Genomic DNA, 15423 nt, shown 5'->3' with positions numbered 1-15423 from the left:
GAAAAGCATGCTAGGCACCAGCATCGAAAAGCATGCTAGGCATCGAAAAGGTAGTCCCAGCCCCAAAGAGCTTAAATGCTAATAGTCTACTTTTGAGGGCAAAGGTACTCATGTGCATAAGAGTTTGCAGGACTGGAATATCCCTAAATAGAGAGATGGGAGGGAGAAGGACAGGAGAATGGAGAGCAAGGATTACGAGAACAGGAGCATGAGTTAGCACAGTTTCACTGCACACATCTTGTGTTTTGGGGCGGGGGGGGGTTGCTATTAGGTGCTGTGGTACCCCAGTATAGCACATTTTCTCAATGTCAATTTTGCCTGTTTCCATTTAGTTAGTTTTAACCCTTGCAATTTTATTTTCAAAGCTTGCTCTGAGAGAGAGGGAGGAATGTACGTGGGGTTAGGATACAGAGCCTAGTCAATGCTACTTCTAACTCTGCTTCCTTTGCTTTGTAAAGCCCAAACCCCATGTACAATAGCTCAAAAAAAGGAGCTCCATAGGGTTTGAGTAGGGGGCATGATGCTACATGGCTGGCACTCTGTCCCCATTTCTGTCTGTGCAAGAGAGAGCTACTGGATTAGGATAGCAGAAGAGGGCAGTCCGGCCTTTACGTAAATGATTAGTTCATATCTTTCACTAAAAGCCAAAATTAATAATTCCCTTAGTGTAATTTAGATTAGTATTAAATGAGGTCTAGAGGCTGTGTTCATTTCTTACTCATAACTATTGTATAGTCTTCTGTCCAACCAGATTTTGTTGAGTAGAGGGCAGCACTTCATTTCTGTTCCTTAAGTATCCTCAAAATTTATTTTTTTCTGGGAAAATGAAATATTGCCTAAATCAACATATTTGCTAGCCATTCATTCATTCATCATTCATTCATTTGTATATGATATATATTAAATATATACATTGCTGTTTTCTGTCATATCAAAGCAATCAACCATTTTGAAACTAAGGGACTTGACTGTATTGTTTTGGTGTACTTTAATTTATCAGCAAAACGTGTTTTGTGGTGACAGATGATTGAGGTATTATTATTTACATAACAGGTGTTAGCTGAGGGACTAATAGTTGTGAATAATGTTCATAATTCCTGATTCAAAGATGGAAAAGGAGTAGTGTAAATCTACTGGTGACTATATTAGAAAATATGTGGTAGTTGAAAAACATTGCCTTTTTCCTGCTCCCTGCTGCAGCCTGTAGATCCAGTGCCCAGAAAGTATACAAATACCTGGTGGAGGTCCACTGTCAGGAATCTATGAATCCTTCTGTATATAGTGCACATTGCCCCAGTTCCAGATATGGGCTGGTGCAAAAATTGCACCTACAGGTTACCTCTTGGGATTTTTTACTTGTCCGTTATTGATTAGTTAAGGTTCATTTTTAGCAATTGGTGAAGTATTGAAGCAGAACATAAAATCCCCCAGAAGGAGTGGGGGAAAACATCCCTTTGACTAGGAGTTTTAGTGCTAACTATCCACCAGCTTACTCTAATTTTGTGCTTTATAGGACTGGACATGCAGCTGTTTTGGGCGCACAGATTGGTAGATGCCTGGCATATTTGTACGTGCAAAATTAGGGACTAGCTGAAAATTGCACAAAACATTCTTGGGGCTCTTTTTACATTATTCACCGGCTATGTGTACATGTTGCAAATGTGGGTGTTCATGAATTGTTCAGTAAATTCTCCCAAGTCGGAGTTATGTCTTGGTGAAGAATTTTATAATTGGGCCCTCCTTTGGGTAAAGAGATGTTTACTTCCTGTCCTAAATTGTGTGACATTGCAGTTTTCTGTTTAAACCTGGCCACATTTCTGCATGGACATGGTTGCAATAGTGGTGCGTAATATGATCTCTAGTCAGGCTGAAACCTGGGTCCTCTGTTTATATATGATTGCTATGTCTGTAGAGCAGCGGACTCGAGGACCCCTATTTTGACTTAAAATTTTTCATGGACCTCCGCCCCCAAGACTGCTGCTCAGCCCCAAGCCCCACCCCCACTTCACCCCTTCCCCAAGGACCCACCCCTTCCCGCCCCTGCTCCACTCCTGCCCCTCCTTTTCCCTGCCTCTTTGTTCCCCCTCCCTCCCAGTGCCTCCTGCACACCACTGAACAACTGTTCCCTGGTGTGCAGGAGGTGCTGGGAGGGTGGGGGAGGAGTTCATTAGCAGGACCCAGGGACCCCAGTTTGAGAAACGCTGCGGTAGAGTGTTATAGCCCTGCGGGATGAAAGGTGCTATATAAATGCAAGATGATGATAATGATTATAGATAGTCATTTAGCTGTTTAAAAAACACCCACTCCCTGACACCTCTGACTTAACTAAAAAAGTAAAGCAATACTAGTTAACATACACTACGTATCTTGGTCTGAGATACTTTCCCTTGCACCAACTGCTAATACCGTAGTATGTTTAGATAATCGTGTAATTGTTTAACAAACTCGTACGCCTTTTGCTTTGCAAACTTAATGTCTCCCTGATCTTCAATTTACTCTTGTTGCAACACTGTTGTGTATCTATATTTTGTATCTTGTATATATGCCCCTCTTCTTTGTGGGGAAAGATAACCTGTATGAAGCAGATGAAAAGACGGCAAGATTTACATATTGGGAAGTCGGGAGGCGAATGGGAAAATGTCCTTTAGGTAAGTAATCAAAGTGAAAAAGAAAAGTGTTTTGTCATATACTGGCATGCACTTAGCTGTTGAATTGTCTCTGAAAATATTTACTATGTTCTACTGTACAGAAGATCTTAGTCTAGGGCAATCTCCATTTCCCCCATCTCCCCCCTGTGCAAATATTTATATTACTCTTTATATTAGAGACAGACATATCTGTGGATATTCTTGCTCTCTTATGCTATTTTTATATCCTTTACATAATTGTATAACTGAGTGCTTCTATTCATATGCAAAAGAGTCCAGGAATGACTTTTATTTTTTAATTTACTTTTTATTTATTTATTTTATTTCAGGCTTTTCCAATAATAAATCTCATCTGAATACAGGCTGCTGATTCTCCTCTGTCTCCTATTCACTGTGGAAAAGGCAGAGCTATTTTTAACGTTTACACAATTTAGATAGATGATTCTTCATTCTGTGTGGTTTCAAGCTAAATCTGTAGAGCCTTTCATAATCATATCCTTTTTATGGTTTGCTTGAATTTGATCACAGTTGCTGATTTCATGCATTGATAATGAAGGCTTAGGTTGCCTGTTTCTAAGCATAAATCCCTCTCAGACTTCTACTTTGATAGTGCTCTGTGTTTCAGTACGCATGAAGATATAGAACTGAAATTGCTTTGCTTTCTTTACAAATGACTCAGTGTGCTTGTCCTCCTTCCCTAAAATGTTGCCAGCGTGTAAAGGATTTTCAATGAGCAATGCAATAAGCCAGCATCTGGGAAGGTTTGAAGCTGCATTGGTATAACAGTGTACTGTCACACAGATGATCAGGGCTGGAGCCAAGACTCTGTAGCACCGTAGATCATATTGGTCACATACTGGAAGTTTTGTTTATCTAACTTGGTTGCTATTTAAGCTGGTTAAATAGTATTGTCATAATGTGGAGTGGACTTCCTAGTAGAGGTGAGCATGATTTTATTATTAAACTTTTCTGGATAGCTTTGAGATTTCACTACTAGATGCTTACATGTTTGGCACTATTTCTGTGGGTATGTCATTTGTGTTCTAGTTATTACAGTGGAAATGATAACAAAAAGGCAAGGTATGTCTGATGGGGGTTTTTTTAATGTAAAAGTAACTCAGTAAATATATGTGGTAAGCCTCCTTCTTTCTTTGCTTGCTGTTTGCAGAGGATATCTTACCAGTAGGTGACTTCCTATGCATTTTAAATATTTCAGAACGCGTCAGTGATACTACATGATTTGCTGATCATTATAGAAGTAAGCTAATTAATAGTATGATTTGTACACCACTGGTCACAAAGAAAGCTGTTGTTAAATGCATTAAATCCAATTTTGAGTCATGATATGAAGAATATGAGACCAGTGGTATTCATGAGATAAACTAAGAAAGTAAATGAAATAAACTGCATGCTGGAGTTGACTTCTTATATAAACCTGACATTATTAATGTTAAAAGTTATGACCTGTCATGTACAGAACAACCTCCAATAAGTCATTGGCTCTGACAACTTGTTTCATGGGGAGGTATAAAATTACTGTCACTGGTGTCTAACCGTGCCTTAGTTAAATTTGACATTAAATCCAGCAAACCTTATTTAAAAATAGGGTGCTGAAGCTACTATATGAAGTTTATATGAGTAAATCTTAAGGTATAAAAAGACCCTACAGAGCAATAAATAGCGTGTAGCTATATAAAAAGCTTGGACCAGAAATTTTACCTACAACAAAACCACTAAATTTACTTAATCTGAAAGTTACTTATTAAGCATTACAGTCCTGCTAATGTGCTCAGTCTATGTTGAAACCGGCTTTAATTATGTAGAGATGGTGGTATTAACTTGTTTAATACAGAAAAAGAGAGTTTAAAATTATTATGATTGTATTCAAAATGGTATTTTGCTTGCTAAAATAATGTCTGTTTATGTAGACTAGAGGTTTTCTTTATGAGGAACTCACATAGCTCATGTGTCTTCCTGCTAAATTTATTTATAAGGCAGCTGTTTTATAGCTTTCAGCTGTAAAGTTATAGATAAGTGTGTATTTGTTTGACAGAAGATTCGAGAATTTCCATTTACTGCCAGTACATGTAAAGCTTGGCTAAGCAGACTGCATCAGGAGCTCACTATTTGTATTAGCCAATCTGTCTTTGCAAGTCCCAGGGCCACTATCTTGCTAGAAGCAACTGTGTGCTTTTGAAAGCATGAAATTAGTTTTATACTGAGCACATGGTTTCTCATTTAGCACTTCTTTTTATGGTAATGGTCAATTTATAGTTTGCTGCCAGGATTTCAGTGTTCTCTCAAAGCTGATAGCTTCTGCTAAGGTGTCCTTTGGAGATAAAAAAGACAACCCAATTAGACCCTAAATAGAGGAGAATTCTCCCCATTGACCCAATTTATTCTTCTTCTTATTTCAAAGTTATTTTATTATGACAATCTTTCAGATAATACACATCAAAATACATTTTCCTGCCATAGCCTGTTCATGAAATACAAAAATTAATACATTGTCTTGTTTGTGCATAGTTTTGTAATCAATTTGTAATAGGTTGCCTTCATGAGGTTGGCAATATTATTCCTTTTGTCTATTTTTTAATGTATCAGGAGCACAATGTGTGTGAATGTAAAATAGATGGTGCAAGGTGTATATGTTTTTGTTCTATGTTGCTATGTAGTTCTTTAGACTCCAGACTGGAGTTATTAAATCTGATATGATTGGTGTTAGTTAAATTATAGGAATAAAGGAAAATGGCTGTAAACAGTTATTCTGCCCCAGACTCATCCCGAAATGCATTTTACCCTTAACCTGGTGAAACTGCTTTTTATAAATGTTTAGCTCTGTTTAGCTCTTTTCCTTTGAAAGTGAAATTTTCACTATGCTAAATTATGCACTGTTTCCATAATTGCAGATGCTGTCAGCTAGAGGTTAAGAAGCTAAAGAGGTTAACAAATGTTGAATTTACTTAGTACTAGGCTGCTTTCCTTAGGTTAGTTTGGCCACTTAATGCTGTTAATTCTTTTTGAAAGCAAGGCTCTCAGTTCTGTGCCTATTTAATATAGGTCTCCCTCCTTGCTTTTGAATAAATCTTGCAATAAGATCAGCTTTTATAATACAGTATATACTTATGTGCTGTAGTTTCTCTCCAAGTGGCAAATCCTGCCCCTGCCTCTTGGAAGACCCAATAGGCAGTGGAACTGCTGCATTTCCTCTGTGCGGGTGGCGAAGGTAAAACATGAGTAGCTCTTTCTATACCTGCGTGAGCTTAGGAAGTGGTGGAGGTACAAGCTGGTTGATGTAAAAGTAAGTTGGTACACCAATTGTACGCTCCCCTGCCTCATGGAAAAATGGAAGGGTGCAGAAGTTGTGAAGACTACTAGACAGTGGGAGGAGCCACAAAACACCATTGCAGTTTAGGGAAAGGATTCTGTCCGTACCTGGCAACCACAGAGCTCCCTGCACCAAACCTGTGTCTGGGTTGGCCCTAAGAATTGAGGCTTAGATACAAACTGACACAGTTGGGTTTTAGGTAGGTTTAAAAATATGGTTGCTGTCATTTTCAGACCTTTAAATTCATTGCTCCATCATTTTTCTATAAATGCTCAAAGCGTACCAAGCAAAAAATGTTGGTGCTTACATTTAGAAAAAGGTGTGCTGCATATACCAGTCGCACAGGCTATTAAAAAAAAAATACTGTTTTGTAAGTACAGTGCATTTTTCTTGCTTTGTTCTTTTTGGACTTATCAAGTATTTTTATTGCTATAAAATACATGCTTGCCAAATTACAGGCAGGCTAGTTCTTTGTTCCACAACTTTACGTTGTGAGTAAGCTGTTTTCAACTTCAAAGATCTTACATCCTCTTAAATGTTTAGATCACTGCATAGCTCTCCTTCTGCCAGTTCACACTGATGGGTAGTGAGAGAATTATCTTCCAGAACACTGGTAGTGTTGGGCAAGAAGCAGTTTGTTTCCTTGTTGGGAAATTTACTGCATTGAGACAGTATTGAAGGGTGCTATTTTTGTATGGTGGCTTGCATGACATTTTCCTATGAAAATATTCATAATTTTTAATCATTTTCCTTTAGGAAAAAAGTATATTGATATATAGGACCTCTGAGGATTGAGAGAAATCTTTTGGATAAGCAACACCCCATTCTGGGTTTCTTGATAAGAATCCCTGTAGGATACAAGGACACTGTAAGTGAGAAAGGAGAAGTGATTTTGGGGAAGTGGCCTGGGGTTTATAAAGAATCCCATTCTGCACCCTCTCTGCGGGCTGGAGAAACACCTGGAAGGAGTTAGGCTGTTAGAAGTCTCTCCTGGAAGGTTAGGCCAAGTCTTGGGCTAGCCCCTGAAAAAGGTTCTTTGTGCTCAAGAAGTGCAGTTTTCAAGAGCAGTTGAGATCCTGGAATATGAGGCAGTTGAAGTATCCTAGGTCCAGATCGCTTAGCACCTTGAAAATAAGGAGTGAACGTTAAACTTGACACTGTATTCAATGGGAGTGCAGTGTGAGGCTGATGTCCTCAGCAGTTGGATTGTGTACCAGTTTCAATTTTCTCAGAGCTGATTGTTTCAAGTCCAGTTAGATTGCATTCCTATAATTAAGAGAGGTCACAAAGGCATGTGTTTATCAAAGTCATGTCATCATTAGCAAGGATGGGATTCAGTCTTCCAGTCAGTGATGATGGAAGAATGTTTCTTGTGGATTCTGCTGTGTGAGAACTTTGCATCAGGAGGGTCCAGAAGAATTCATAGAATCATAGAAGAGTAGGGTTGGAAGAGACCTCAGGAGGTCATCTAGTCCAACCCCCTGTTCAAAGCAGAACCAACCCAACTAAATCATCCCAGACAGGGCTTTGTCAAGCTGGGCCTTAAAAACCTCTAAGGATGGAGATTCCACCACCTCCCTCGGTAACCCATTCCAGTGCTTCACCACCCTTCTAGTGAAATAGTTTTTCCTAATATCCAACCTAGACCTCCCCCACTGCAACTTGAGACCACTGCTTTTTGTTCTGTTATCTGCCACCACTGAGAACAGCCTTGCTCCACCCTCTTTGGAACCCCCCTTCAGGTAGTTGAAGGCTGCTATCAAATCCCCCCTCACTCTTCTCTTCTGAAGACTAAACAAGCCCAGTTCCCTCAGCTTCTCCTCATAAGTCATGTGCTCCAGCCCCCTAATCATTTTTGTTGCCCTCCTCTGGACTCTTTCCAATTTGTCCACATCCTTTCTGTAGTGGGAGGCCCGAAACTGGACACAATACACAATACTCATCTCCTCAGGGAGCAGATGGCCAGGATCCCCTGGGGGACTAACATGAAGGGGAAGGGAGTCCAGGAGAGCTGGCTGTATTTCAAGGAATCCCTGTTGAGGTTACAGGGACAAACCATCCCGATGAGTCGAAAGAATAGTAAATACGGCAGGCGACCAGCTTGGCTTAATGGTGAAATCCTAGCGGATCTTAAACATAAAAAAGAAGCTTACAAGAAGTGGAAGGTTGGACGTATGACCAGGGAAGAGTATAAAAATATTGCTCGGGCATGTAGGAAAGATATCAGGAGGGCCAAATCGCACCTGGAGCTGCAGCTAGCAAGAGATGTCAAGAGTAACAAGAAGGGTTTCTTCAGGTATGTTGGCAACAAGAAGAAAGCCAAGGAAAGTGTGGGCCCCTTACTGAATGAGGGAGGCAACCTAGTGACAGAGGATGTGGAAAAAGCTAATGTACTCAATGCTTTCTTTGCCTCTGTTTTCACTAACAAGGTCAGCTCCCAGACTGCTGCGCTGGGCATCACAAAATGGGGAAGAGATGGCCAGCCCTCTGTGGAGATAGAGGTGGTTAGGGACTATTTAGAAAAGCTGGATGTGCACAAGTCCATGGGGCCGGACGAGTTGCATCCGAGAGTGCTGAATTGACGGCTGTGATTGCAGAGCCCTTGGCCATTATCTTTGAAAACTCGTGGCGAAAGGGGGAAGTCCCGGATGACTGGAAAAAGGCTAGTGCCAATCTTTAAAAAAGGGAAGGAGGAGGATCCTGGGAACTACAAGCCAGTCAGCCTCACCTCAGTCCCTGGAAAAATCATGGAGCAGGTCCTCAAAGAATCAATCCTGAAGCACTTACATGAGAGGAAAGTGATCAGGAACAGTCAGCATGGATTCACCAAGGGAAGGTCATGCCTGACTAATCTAATCGCCTTTTATGATGAGATTACTGGTTCTGTGGATGAAGGGAAAGCAGTGGATGTATTGTTTCTTGACTTTAGCAAAGCTTTTGACACGGTCTCCCACAGTATTCTTGTCAGCAAGTTAAGGAAGTATGGGCTGGATGAATGCACTATAAGGTGGGTAGAAAGCTGGCTAGATTGTCGGGCTCAACAGGTAGTGATCAATGGCTCCATGTCTAGTTGGCAGCCGGTGTCAAGTGGAGTGCCCCAGGGGTCGGTCCTGGGGCCGGTTTTGTTCAATATCTTCATAAATGATCTGGAGGATGGTGTGGATTGCACTCTCAGCAAATTTGCGGATGATACTAAACTGGGAGGAGTGGTAGATACGCTGGAGGGGAGGGATAGGATACAGAAGGACCTAGACAAATTGGAGGATTGGGCCAAAAGAAATCTGATGAGGTTCAATAAGGATAAGTGCAGGGTCCTGCACTTAGGACGGAAGAATCCAATGCACCGCTACAGACTAGGGACCGAATGGCTAGGCAGCAGTTCTGCGGAAAAGGACCTAGGGGTGACAGTGGACGAGAAGCTGGATATGAGTCAGCAGTGTGCCCTTGTTGCCAAGAAGGCCAATGGCATTTTGGGATGTATATGTAGGGGCATAGCGAGCAGATCGAGGGACGTGATCGTTCCCCTCTATTCGACACTGGTGAGGCCTCATCTGGAGTACTGTGTCCAGTTTTGGGCCCCACACTACAAGAAGGATGTGGATAAATTGGAGAGAGTCCAGCGAAGGGCAACAAAAATGATTAGGTGTCTAGAGCACATGACTTATGAGGAGAGGCTGAGGGAGCTGGGATTGTTTAGTCTGCAGAAGAGAAGAATGAGGGGGGATTTGATAGCTGCTTTCAACTACCTGAAAGGGGGTTCCAAAGAGGATGGCTCTAGACTGTTCTCAATGGTAGCAGATGACAGAACGAGGAGTAATGGTCTCAAGTTGCAATGGGGGAGGTTTAGATTGGATATTAGGAAAACCTTTTTCACTAAGAGGGTGGTGAAACACTGGAATGCGTTACCTAGGGAGGTGGTAGAATCTCCTTCCTTAGAGGTTTTTAAAGTCAGGCTTGACAAAGCCCTGGCTGGGATGATTTAACTGGGAATTGGTCCTGCTTCGAGCAGGGGGTTGGACTAGATGACCTTCTGGGGTCCCTTCCAACCCTGATATTCTATGATTCTATGTGGCCTCACCAGTGCCGACCAGAGGGGAATAATCACTTCCCTCAATCTGCTGGCAATGCTCCTACTAATGCAGCCCAATATGCCATTAGCCTTCTTGGCAACAAGGGCACCCTGTTGACTCATATCCAGCTTCTCATCCACTCCCAGGTCCTTTTTTGCAGAACTGCCGCTTAGCCAGTCAGGCCCCAGCCTGTAGCAGTGCATGGGATTCTTCCGTCCTAAGTGCAGGACTCTGCACTTGTCCTTGTTGAACCTCATCAGATTTCTTTTGGCCCAATCCTCCAATTTGTCCAGGTCACTCTGGACCCTATCCCTACTCTCCAGCATATCTTCCCTCTTCAGTACTTCAGTATCTTCAGTACTTCAATACAAGTACTCAGTATCTTCAGTACTTCAATATCTTCAGTACTCTTCCCTCCCCCTTCCTCCCCGCTTAGTGTTATCTGCAAACTTGCTGAGGGTGCAATACATCCCATCATCCAGATAATTAATGAAGATGTTGAACAAAGCTGGCCCCAGGACCAACCTCTGGGACACTCTGCTTGACATCGAGCCATTGATCACTACCCATTGAGCCTGATGATCTAGCCAGCTTTCTATCCACCTTATAGTCCATTTATCCAATTCCTAAACTGCTAACTGGCTTAACTTTTTGTGGGGATGCATACCCAATTAAATGAAAGCAAACTGTAGCTCTAAGCTCTGTAAGGTGCCTCCCTCTGCCTACAGGCATAACATCTGTCTTGCTAGGATTTATCTTCAACCAGCTCTTGCTTATCTATGTGCTGATTTTAGCCAGATGTTGGAAAAGCTGGGTGTCAGACAGTACTGTTCTTTGCATTTGTAAGTCCAAGTTCTTCGAGTGCTTGCTCATATCCATTCCATGCTATGTGTGTGCGTGCCATGTGCACAGTTGCTGGAAATTTTCCCCCCATTGGTATCCACTGGGCTGGCTCTAGTGCCCTTTGAAGTTGTGTGCACATGCACCAGTATAAAGAGCACCACTGGCCCTGCACCTTCTCACTTCCCTCTTACTGCCTGTCATGGTTGCTGGAATGATCCTGCTTGCTGTGGCAAGGTTTCTTTCCCAGTGGTTGGACTTTCTCTGTTCATATTCTGTAGAGTTATCACAGTTAGTGCATGTAGCTCTTAGAGTTAGCGTATATAGCAGTGTTAATTGTCCTTATCGTTGGGACTTTTTTGCTTTAGGGGCTTCAAGCCATGCTCTTCTTGCGACAAGCTGATGCCAGTTAGTGACCTGCACACTAGCTGTCTAAAGTGTCTGGGGGAGTCTCACATCAAAGAGAAGTGCCAGATCTGCAGGGACTTCAAACCTGGCACCAGAAAGAACAGGGACATTCAGCTGAAGGCTATTCTCATGAAGGCAGCCCTGAGACCTGTCTCAGAACCAAGCCACTCTGAATCGGTGCAGAGTACTTTGGTATCTGTGCGGAGCACTCCTACAGAACCTTGTTCTTCCTGGCACCATTCTCCATCCCCGGTGCCAAGGAAGAAACCTAAGAAACAGCGCACTAAGAGAGGGCATTCTCCGGTGCCGAAGAGAGACAAGCAGGGACAAGCCACTCATCCTCCCCCCCGAGCCACTGGTGGCACCACAGACTCCGCCTACAGTACTGAGTCCAGTACAGGACCACCACCAAATCCCAGGAGCAGCCCCGGGGCCAGGTGTTTGCTGACCCTTCGACACGGGAGGTCTTTCTGGTGGTGAAGGACCTGCTGTCCCTCCTGATGCCACTGACCCATCAAGGACCCTCACCAGCCGAGGTGACTGGGGACAGAAGGGAACAAGGTCCGACTAGCTCCTTCCCAGTACAGACCACTGCGGCACCGTCCAGAGGCAAGTCCTCCATACTACAGATGCCTTGGTCACTATTCTGACATCGGTCTCCTGGCACTATCTGGTGGTGGAAATAGGTACTGCACTGCCATGGTCTCCAAGGGAAGAATCCTCTTTGGAGTCGGAAGGGGAATCCTTCACTCCGTCCAAGAGCTGCACGCCTCCAGACTTCGGTACTGACCCTCCTGCTGGCGCCTGGCCACTGGTTGATGCAGTGGCAATATTGAAAACCTTGGTTCCCCTGGTACTGGGGCTCCCTTCCAATTGCTCATACTTGGTGTCAGAAACGTGGGCTACCACCTCTTTCTATCCAGCACCAGACTTCCACTCTGGCACCAAGCCCAGTGCTAACATCTAGGAAGTGGTCACAATGGACGTGATGGAAGCAGAGGAAGAGGAGGGAGCCCCTCTTCCAGCACAGGCCTTCTCCTCCTCATCCCCGGATGAGGCAGTTGCAGGCCCTAGTACTCTGCTCCCTTAAGACTACTTCAGGGCCCACCAGGTCCTCCTTGAAAGGGTCTCAGTAAACTTGGGCCTGGAGGTGGAGGAGCTTATGGAACTGGCACACAACCTGATTGACATTCTGGCTGCAGCTACTCCCTCCAAAGTGGTCTTGCCCATAAACAAAGCAGTACTGGGCCCTGTTAAGGCACTCTGACAGACCACTTCTTCTCTGTTCCCCACCTCAAAGAGGCTAGAGAAGAAATACTGTGTCCCAGCAAGCAGGTTCAAATACCTTTTACTCGCAGCCCTTTCCCCCTGAGATCCCTGGTATTGTTGGAGGCAAATGAACAGGACAGACAGGGTTAGTTGAGTGCTATCCCTCTAAAATAAAGAAGCAAAGCTGGACTGGACCTGTTTGGATGCAAGGTTTATTTGGCTGGTAGTTTCCAATTACTTATCTCCAACTAGCAGGCTTTGCTGGGGAGGTATGATTTTAATCTGTGGGACTCGTCCAAATTTAAAGACTCCCTTCCTCAGGAATCGAGATAAGAATTCACGGCCATCCTAAAGGAGGGCAAGATTGTGGCCAGGAACTCACTTCAGGCAGCTTTAGTTGCGGCCAACTCGGCAGCCAGGACTATGGCATCGGCAGTCACCATAAGGCACTGTTCATGGCTCAGATCTTCTGACCTCCTTCACCAGGTTAAGCAGCCTGTCCAGGAAATTCCCTTTGAAGGCATCCTAGATCTCCCTTGCCTCAACATATATCTCAAGAAACTGAGGTTCCACATAGTTTCCCTGGCTTCCATCATTCCCTCCCTGGATCCAGGAGACTAGTATGCCGCCCTCATTGTAAAGGACACTTATTTCCCAATCTCTATTTTTCGGAGTTGCAGAAAATTTCTCAAGTTTGTAGTTGGTCAGTGCCACTACCAATTCACCACTCTTCCATTTGGCCAATTGCCAGCCCCACGGGTGTTCACGAATTGTATGGTGGTAGTAGTCTTCCTCCAGCGTCGAGATGTGCAAGTCTACCTGTACCTTGACGACTGGCTGACCAAAGGTCAGTCGCAGACTCAGATGCAGCGTAGCATCAGTATAATACAAGCTGCTTTCCATGCGCTGGATCTGTTGATAAATGAGCAGAAGTGAACCCTGGTCCCAGTTCAGAGAATAGAGTTCATCGGGGCAGTGCTCGATTTGACCCATGCTAAAGCCTCCCTACCTGAAGCCCAATTCTGAGCTATGTCAGACATGATTTCCAAGGTCATGGTCAACCCAATAACAACTGCTTGGGTCTGCCTCAAACTTTTAGGTCACATGGTGGCATGTGCCTGCATGGTGCGATTTGCGAGGCTATGCTTCAGACCCCCTACAGATGTGACTGATGTCAGTCTAATCCCCAAGCAGACACCACCTGGACTCAATACTCTCAATCCCTCCTCCAGTTTTAGCTTCTCTGACCTGATAGGAGAGATGCAGAATCCATAATGGAGGGGGTACCATCGATAACCCTAGTCTCAGACGTGTCAAACCTGGGATGGGAAGCCCACCTCATCAGTCTAAGGCCCTCTGGTCCCAGGAAGAACTCTCCCTGCATTTAAATGGCAGGGAACTCAAGGCGGTATACTTGGCTTGCCAAGTGTTCCTCTGCAGATTTTGGTCAAAGTGGTGCAGGTCCTGACAGACAACATTGCATCAATGTTTTACATCAAGTAGGGAGGGGCTTGATCTTCAGCTCTGTGCCAGGAGGCCCTCCGGCTGTGGGTCTTCTCTGTGAATCATGCCATTCATCTCAAGGCATCACATCTCTCGGGAGCCCGATATGCACTGGCAGATTGCCTCAGCAGATCCTTTTCTTCTCACCATGAGTGGTCCCGTCACCCAGAGGTTGTCAGTGTCATCTTTCAGAGGTGAGGACCTCCCCAGGTGGACCTGTTTGCCTTCAGACAGAACAGGAAATGCCATCAATTCTGTTCACTGCTCTGGCACAGCACAGGCTCCCTCTCCGATGCCCTACTGCTCTCGTGGGTAGACCACCTAATGTATGCCTTCCCACCTATCCCCTGGGTTCACAAAGTCCTCCTAAAAATCAAATGGGACAAGGCAAAAGTTATCCTGATAGCACTGGCGTGGCCATGCCAGCATTGGTTCGGTATGCTTCTGGACCTCTCAATGGCAGCTCCACTCGCGCTCCCAATCTGCCTGGACTTGATTTCACAAGGCCATGGCTGGTTGCTTCACCTGAATCTTGCCTTCCTGCACCTGACTGCGTGGTTGCTGCATGGCTGAATCCTGAAGAGCAGGCCTGCTTGGATTAGGTTTGACAGGTTTGGCTAGGTAGTAGAAAGCCTTCCACCAGGGCTAACTACCCAGCCAAGTGGAAATGTTTCACTTGTTCAGCCTCCTAACGGAATCTCTCTCCATCCCAATCTTTGCTGCAGTCTATCTTGCATTATCTGCTCTACTGAAAGCATCAAGATCTGTCTCTCTCGCCTATTAAGGTTCACTTGGCAGTCATTTCAGCCTTCCATCCTCCAGTAAATGGCAGATCAGTCTTCACAAGATGACAATCAGGTTTCTCAAGGAGCTGGAAAGATTCTACCCTCAGGTTCAGAAACCAATCCCCCCATGGGACCTGAATCTGGTCCTGTTGAGGCTCACAGGGCCTCCCTTTGAACTATTGGCATCATGCTCCCTACAGCTTCTCTCCTGGAAGGTCTCCTTCCTACTGGCGATCACCTCAGCCAGAATGGTCTCCGAGATCAAAGCCCTGATGTCAAACCCCCTTATACAGTGTTGTTCGTCAAGGACAAGGTACAGTTGCACCCCCATCCGGTCTTCCTAGCGAAGGTGGTGTAGCAGTTCCACAACAACCAGGATATTCTTCTGCCAGTCTTCTTTCCAAAAGCTCACGAGACCGCTGAGGAACGTTGGCTTCAGATATTGGATGTTAGGTGGGCCCTTGTCTTTTATATTGAGAGAACTAAGCCCTTCTGCAAGACCACACAACTCTTTGTAGCAGTAGCAGAAAGGATGAGAGGGCTACCTATGTCATCCCAATGAATCTCGTCCT

General features: G+C 44.4%; 1 protein-coding gene across 6 annotated transcripts in view; it reads left to right on the top strand.

The window, feature by feature from the left end:
• ZNF385B (zinc finger protein 385B) overlaps positions 1–15423 on the top strand; it is a 300973-nt gene that overhangs the window by 56171 nt on the left and 229379 nt on the right. The window contains exon 1 of one of the 6 annotated variants that reach the window (XM_037912972.2): positions 3197–3589. The exons of the other annotated variants lie outside the window; for them this stretch is intronic. Coding sequence (XP_037768900.1) covers positions 3565–3589 — 25 coding nt within the window. The 5' untranslated portion in view covers positions 3197–3564. Of the gene's footprint in view, positions 1–3196; positions 3590–15423 lie in introns of those variants that run through there. 6 annotated transcript variants of the gene reach the window in all.

This window comes from Chelonia mydas, chromosome 11 (genome assembly GCF_015237465.2).
Source record: "Chelonia mydas isolate rCheMyd1 chromosome 11, rCheMyd1.pri.v2, whole genome shotgun sequence".
NCBI classification, from domain to species: domain Eukaryota; kingdom Metazoa; phylum Chordata; order Testudines; family Cheloniidae; genus Chelonia; species Chelonia mydas.
This window is presented reverse-complemented; position numbering and strand designations above follow the sequence as displayed.